Below are 7,643 nucleotides of genomic sequence, written 5' to 3' on the forward strand. Positions count from 1 at the left end.
AGACAGTCAAAAATTAACGTCATTTACCTTCGTTCCCGCGTGCGACTCGTGCTGTAAATGTCTTCCTTGTTTTTAGTTCACGTGATTACGTAGGAGGCGTGATGACGCGATACGTGACTCCGCCTCCTCCATTACAGTGTATGGACAAAAAATATGTTCCAGTTATGACCATTACGCTTTGAATTTCGAAATGAAACCTGCCTAACTTTTGTAAGTAAGCTGTAAGGAATGAGCCTGCCAAATTTCAGCCTTCTACCTACACGGGAAGTTGGAGAATTAGTGATGAGTGAGTCAGTGAGTCAGTCAGTGAGGGCTTTGCCTTTTATTAGTATAGATATATATTTATATATATATTTATATATATATATATTTATATATTTATATATATATATATTTATATATTTATATATATATATTTATATATTTATATATATATATTTATATATATATATATATATATATATTTATATTTATATATATATATTTATATATATTTATATTTATATATATATATATATATATATATATATATTTATATATATATTTATATATATATATATATTTATTTATATATATATATATATTATATATATATATATATATATATATTTATATATATATATTTATATATTTATATATATATATATATATATATATATTTATATATATATATATATTATATATATATATATATATATATATATATATATATATATATATATATATATATATAATCTATTTCTATATCTATATATATATATCCCTTTGTGTGTCCGTGTGTGGGTGTCATCTGGTGAAGTGCGCATGCGCGGGGCACAGTGCGATGCGCGATATTACTGTCAGAGAAAGTTAGAGGCGTTTTACGGAAATACAAACCATACTGCGAGAGGAAATTAATGGTACACAATACAGTGACGCGTATTACAGCCACATACAGCCAGTATTACTGTCAGAGGAGATTAAAGGCATATTACCGACGCGCACGCCTGTGTTACCACCAGAGAAAATTAAAGGTATATTACGGACGTACAAGCCAGCGGACGTACAAGACGGTATCCTTCAATAAGGGCGCGCACAAAAAGGCGAGCCTCAAAAGTGCGACCTCAATTGGGCGCAGCGAATAAAGGCGCGCGTAAATAAAGATCTGCACCTTTGTTGCTCTTCACATATTCCAGAGCCATTTGAACTAAATTATCTACGAACGCCTTTATTCGCCGCACTCAATTGAGGTCGCCCTTTTGAAGCTCGCCTTTTTGTGCGCGGCCTTATTGAATAGAGCCGTACAAGACAGTATTACTGTCACAGAAAATTAAAGACACACAATACACGGCGGCAACCCACGAAGAACGGTCAGCTCAGCAAGTAAACGTCAACAAAAGAAAGGCTGAAAGAGAGAAAAATATGACCAACAAAAAGAATGAGGTCAAAGTCTCTTGCCATGTAATATAGACTGTTCCTACTAATGTTTATGCACTACTGTTCTAGCGCCCGTTATTGTAATGGGCTAAATGACTAGTTTCGAATAATGCAGATAATATTGTTCAATCGATTTAGTCTTGTATGCTTACATAGTCGTTTCCCCTTACTGTGAATGCTGCCTTTCCTGGACTTTACTGTTAATGACGTTTTAACAAAGTATGCACACGTTTGGTATGTTTTGACCATTCAAATGTATCTTTTGGATTAAGCAAGTTCTGTGGGGATTTCCTGACCCCCCGATTATTGGACGTCTATCACAGTTTACGTTGTCCAGAATTAGTCACTGTCTGATGCCATTGAATTTGATTTTTTTTTTTCTTATTTTCTTGGCCCTCACTGCAAACTACATGGGCTAAGTAACATAATGAGTCTGCAGTCAGGTACAAGCAGAGAAAAGAACAGGATATCCATGACACCATTGCTGCAGCTGCACCAGTGAGCTTAGAAACTTACTGTTGCAGTACAGTATTTTGATACAGTAATTTATTTTTTTTATATCTGTACTTTGTGTATAATATGTTAATTTGACTATGTTATAGGTATCGCTTGTAATCAACAGTACAGTATTAGGCAGTGAACTGGGGGCCAAAAACATATATTTGAGGATTTTCACATTTGCAGTGGTCCTGTGCCCCTAACCCCTGTGAATCTCAAGGGGTAACTAATGCAAAATTAATAATAAAATATGACAAACTAAAAGTTAATTGCTAGAAAAAATAAAATGAAAAATCCAAATAAAAACTAAAATCAGAAAATGGAGAAAGACCAAATAAAAATGAAAAAATCTTAATATAAAAACTAAAGTTATAAAATGCTTTAAAACTAGAAGAACACTGATTTGTACGTTTTGCTGATTCTGTGGCTGGGCTCTCTTCTTTTCCCATAAAGATCCTCACAGACCAGCTCATTTCATAATTCAGGAATCTCAAACTTAGTTTTGATTAGAGGTACCTCTTTAAGGGAGCTTACGTGATGTTTTGAATTTGCTGCCCACCATGATTCTCTGATGTTGATGGTTTGTTTTAGAAACTTTCTAACATGTAGATTCCACCTGCTGTGTGTTCAGTCTCCTTCAAAGACTCAATAAAGTTACTGAAAATCTCTCCCCTTTTCACATTGCAGATTTTCTCATCCATCTGTCCTGAGAGGATCCAGATGAGTGAATATGAGCAGTTTGGGAGCCAGTTATTCAAGTGTGTGAAAGCAGAAGGATTCCTGAGCCACACCATGTCCTCCAGGACCCAGTGATGGACCCAGAAACATTTTCTCACATTCGCCTGTGGTGCCCTCGGCCCTTTGGGACTTATTCCCAAAACAAGGCTTGTGGAGGTGGCACAGTGGGAGGCAGCAGCAGTGGCACTGGTGGTGGAGTTGGTGGCAGTAGTGGTGGTGTCAGTGGCAGCACTCCTGCCCTCCTAAAGAGTCCCAATGATCTTGTCCGCAGAGGCCCGCACAACGGGCAGAGTGAGGAAGACTCTGCCTCTGAAAACATGCCACCACCCCCTCCCTCATCCATCACATCTTCTGGTGGAAATCAGATGGAGGAGGGCCGGGTGCTGCTGGATACTTGGTATGTTATCAAGCCTGGAAATACAAAGGAAAAAATTGCCTTTTTTGTTGCCCATCAGTGCAGCGGGGTTGCTCTAGCCCGCCCAAACACAATGAAAGTCAAAGGAAACTGGAGTACAGATTGCTCTAAAGCTAAGCGCCGCCGCTGCTCATCTTATGACCCCAGCAAAGCTAGGGGGGCTAATTCACCAGCAAGCAAGGAGAAAGAGGCAGAGGTGGGTGAGACAGAGTGCCTGGACTCTGAGCCAAGTGACACAGATCTGTTATCTGTGGCTGAGATGGTAGCACTAGTGGAACAAAGGACTGCTCTTGCCCTACAAAGTGTTAGTGGACTGGGGTCTTCACACAACCACAGTGGAATCCGTAGTTCAGCTTCATCCCAATCTGCCACCACTCATGGCCCAATGGTGTTTTTATCTAAGGAGGAACCTCCGGTTTCAACCATATCATCCTTTCTTCCAGCAGAACGAAAACCGCGGGTTGCAGAGGCCATTGCACATTTTGAGTCTCAACAGCAGCAGTTGGAAAGTGCCCTCTTGAGACGTGCAGGCGTTTCACCAGAGAAGACATCTGGGGGAGAAACTGGAGGCAATGGCAGCAGTGGAAGCAGTGGCCCTAGTGGGGAGGTTCGGATAGCCTTTCGAGTCTCCAGTATGGATCTTCGCTCCCAGGCTGAGCCTGGTACTGCCGGTCGTCCCAACTGTATGTTTCTCAGCTGTGGTGGGAGCAGCCCTAATGGGGGAGCCAGAGGCAAGGAGAAAATCACCTGTGACCTCTACCAGCTGGTCAGCCCTTCTTCTAGGGAGACTCTACCCTCCAGTAACATGGAGTTCTTGCTTGGTGGGGCAGAAACGCGAGTGGATGCAACCACGGAGCGACCAACTGCCCCTGCTAGCAAAGAGTCCACAGGTGATGTAGCCTCTGCCGAGAAGAAGAGTACCAGTGACCGTATGAGAGAGTGTGTATCTGGCTTTCATGTTGAGGTGGTTGTGACTGGTGCAGTGGACCAGTGTGTCTTTTATGGGAAGGACAGCACAGAGAATGTTAAGGAAGAGACTGTCTGTTTTACTGTCACATCACCAGCTCCCGACTCCTCCTCCTTCTCAGGTTGTGAAGAGAACCCACCTCCCCCTGGACAGCTCTTCTTCCTCCACACACCGCCCACTCACACTGAGGAGGACGATGGAAGGGTTGGCCAGATGCACGGTTCCCTTGAATGCACCAGCGTTAACAGTGGCGGGGAGCACCTGGAAACTTGCGACTCTCCCTGTACTGGTCCCGAAGGTGACCCCTCGGATACCTCCTTGTGCCGACTCTACCGCCATGTCTCCCATGACTTTCTTGAAATTCGTTTCAAGATTCAGCGCTTACTGGAACCCAGACAATATATGTTGCTGCTCCCTGACCACATCATGGTGAACATTTTCAGTTATTTACCCACTCGCTCACTTGCAGCCCTTAAGTGCACCTGTCATTACTTCAAAGTGCTTATCGAAACCTATGGCATCCATGCCACTGATTCCCTCTGGAACCAGGACCCCTTATACCGGGACGATCCCTGCAAGCAATGCAAAAAGCATTATGAGAAAGGGGATGTGTCACTCTGCCGCTGGCACCCAAAACCTTACCACCACGATTTGCCTTACGGACGCTCTTATTGGATGTGCTGTCGACGTACCGATAAGGACACACCGGGCTGCCGGGTGGGGCTTCATGACAACAACTGGGTGCAGCCCTGTGAGCTTGTCCAGACGCGTGCCAGGAGAGAGGATGGGAGGTGAAACTGGCAATTGGTGGGCGCAGGCTGTTTATGGGATGGAGTGGGACAACCCTCACTGTAATGAAGCCATTCATTGAATGTTAACTTTATGGCAGAGGGGTCTGTTTGCGTATGTGTGTGTGTGTGTGTGTGTGTGTGTGTGTGTGTGTGTCAGAGTGTGCAAGTGTACATTGTTGTGGTGGGTTTTTTGTTTCTTTTCCTAACACTGGTTTTTGCTTAATTCTTAAACCCTGTGCCACAACTGGTCTTACCTCCCCTACTGCCATGCTAAGCAGCACATCATTTGAAATATGAGTTGGAAGGAAGAAAACAAAATTGAACCTCTTTTTCTGCTTTTTGTTCCAGCTACTAGGTGCATTCGTTTGTTCTTCAATTACAAATTTTATTTATTTATATGTTTTCTTTTAATCAAATCATATTATCTACTAGACAGGGAGCCAATGCTCCTTGTGCCAAATTCATTTTAGAAATTGGTGGATTGTGGCAGCTTTGCTTTTTGGGCTTTGCTTCACAGTCTTGTCACTTGGTCACTTGTGACCCAAGTTTGATTCTTGGTTTTTTTCCCTTTCTTTTTGTTTTAACTGTGTGGCTTTGTGAAACAGGCTGGAACAAAAATAAATAAAAATAAACTGCCGGCTACAGGCTTGCAAATTTCCAAAACGTGAAGTGGTTCATTCAGCGGGTGCCTTGTCCATCTGGTCAGTCAAAAAGTCCCAAGTCATTGATCAGTGAATTTCAAATGAAGTTTTTTGTAAACATGTTTTCTTCAGATCATTCAAATTCACTTGTTTTTGAAAATTGTAAAAAAAAAAAAAAATTATACTTGCTTGCCTCCAAATGCTTGTGACAGGGGTAAGCAGGGGATTCAGCACCTCACAATTTTGCCATTATTCTGATTGCACTAAATAGAATGACCATAGAGAGTCACTTCTCTGGGATACTTTAATGCTGATTGACTCTGCTAACAAGCAGCACTGTCTTTTTGTCATTTATACTTGTAAGTTACAATCACTGTTATCTGTGTACAGTCAGCACTTTTTTTCCCCCTCTTGCCCAGTGTGTGTTATATTGTACAGCCTGTGAATTAGGCACAGATGGATCGGGCACTGCCGCAGTAAATCCCATATTGTGCATCTTGACAAGCCAGTCTGACCTATTTGCTTGGCTTTTCACAGGCAGCTAAACCTTTTGGGATGCTTTGTGGCACTGAAAAACTGTTTTTTACTGCTTTAAATTCCCCATTTTTTTCATTGGCTGGTAAGCAGAGGCATTTTCTCCTTCACTTTATTCCTGTCCTTTCTTTTCCTTTTCCCTGTCTCCCAGGTTGAAGTTGAGATTTGTGTAGCACATCGCCGAGGGTTTTGTTCAGCTTTATAGGAAGCTGGCCTTTGACTAGTCACAATTTGCAAACTCTGGCTTAGAAATGTCTGGATTATTATTATTATTATTTTTTTTTTTGGATTTTTTTTTTTAATTAGTCATTTTGCTACCCTTTTGAGGAATCGACTTTAAACCAAGGAGCCGGATTAGTCTTTTGTGTGTTTTACTTTTTGTCTTTTTTCTTCTTGCGCCATCTTTTTCCTTCCAGAGGATTTGTTTTGTTTTGTTATGCATATAATAATGTGAAATAACTTTATTTGACTTGATTGAATTGTGGCTGTTGTGCATGTGAATGATCAAATGATAATGTAGAAATGGTGCAGCCCATCACAGAAACTTGTCAATGATTTGTGGGTTGGAGAGGATCGGGGTGGGTCTGTTGATACGTTGAGTCCTACTTTCCTCTTAACAAGCCTGTTCTTGAGTTGTGGTTGTATACAGTAGAATGAACAAGTTTATTTATAGTGTTTAAGGGAGGTGGAAGGAAAACAAAGCAAACAACCACATATATGTATTTGTTATTTTTACAATAAAAAAGTTTCCTTTTGTTGCCTTCTGTGAACCATTTCCTGATTTTGTCTTTTCAGAAAGGATTGCTTAAGTAAATTGAATAATCAAGATTTCCACCAGAAGATGACGTATAGTGCAGTCGCTTAGCTTTGGATGCCATGCACTCTTCATTTACTCCCACTTCTCAGAGACATCAGAGCAATTCTCCATTCTAATCACGCACATTGGCCAAAATAACATCAAGTTGAGATCTGAAGGCACGAGAAAGCCTAACTCTCCACCACACTACTTAGTAATTCCATTTGTCTCATTGGTTCTTTGTGTGAAGAAACACTCGTCTAATGTGTGCAAAATCTGCCCTCCCTTTAAGTTTCCAGCTGTATTCCTGTGTTCCTTTAGAAGAATTTACTTTCAAATAATGGTCTAGGTCCACTGTACCAATTCCTTTCACAATTTCAAGCACTTTGATTGCATCACCTCTTAGTTTCTGTTTGCATATGCTAAAACATTTCAATTCCTTCAGACTTTCCTCATAGATCTTGTTTGTCTCTCCTATCGACTTTCTCTGCTTTTGTTTTTTTTAGTAATACAGGGACCAAAACTATACTCGGTACTCCATTGAAAGCCCCACTGGTGGATTTTATTTTGTAGCTTAAGCATAACCCACTTGACTTGTACTCCACACATGGTGATGCATACAATTACATTCTATTAGCATTCTTGATCACTTCTGTACACTACCTGGATGCAGATGAAGAATTCACTGTCCCCCTAGGTCCTTCACCTTCAAGTTTCACACCTACCATTGTGTGTTCAAAGGTAACACTTCTACTTCCTATAATATATTACGTCTGCTTTTATTAAATTTTGTGTGCTACAAATTTGCCAAAGACTATGTGCTATCCAGGTCCCTTTTTCTCCTAGG

General features: G+C 40.9%; 1 protein-coding gene across 1 annotated transcript in view; it reads left to right on the forward strand.

The window, feature by feature from the left end:
- The window catches only part of fbxo46 (F-box protein 46), a 57,303-nt gene extending 50,533 nt beyond the window's left edge, over window positions 1–6,770 (forward strand). Inside the window, exon 2 of the mRNA XM_028796171.2 lies at window positions 2,602–6,770. Within this exon, the coding sequence (XP_028652004.1) occupies window positions 2,727–4,829 (2,103 nt within the window). The 5' untranslated portion in view covers window positions 2,602–2,726 and the 3' untranslated portion in view covers window positions 4,830–6,770. The remainder of the gene's footprint in view (window positions 1–2,601) is intronic.
- The last annotated feature ends 873 nt before the right edge of the window (window positions 6,771–7,643 follow it).

Source organism: Erpetoichthys calabaricus, chromosome 1 (assembly GCF_900747795.2).
Source record: "Erpetoichthys calabaricus chromosome 1, fErpCal1.3, whole genome shotgun sequence".
Taxonomy (NCBI): Eukaryota; Metazoa; Chordata; class Cladistia; order Polypteriformes; family Polypteridae; genus Erpetoichthys; species Erpetoichthys calabaricus.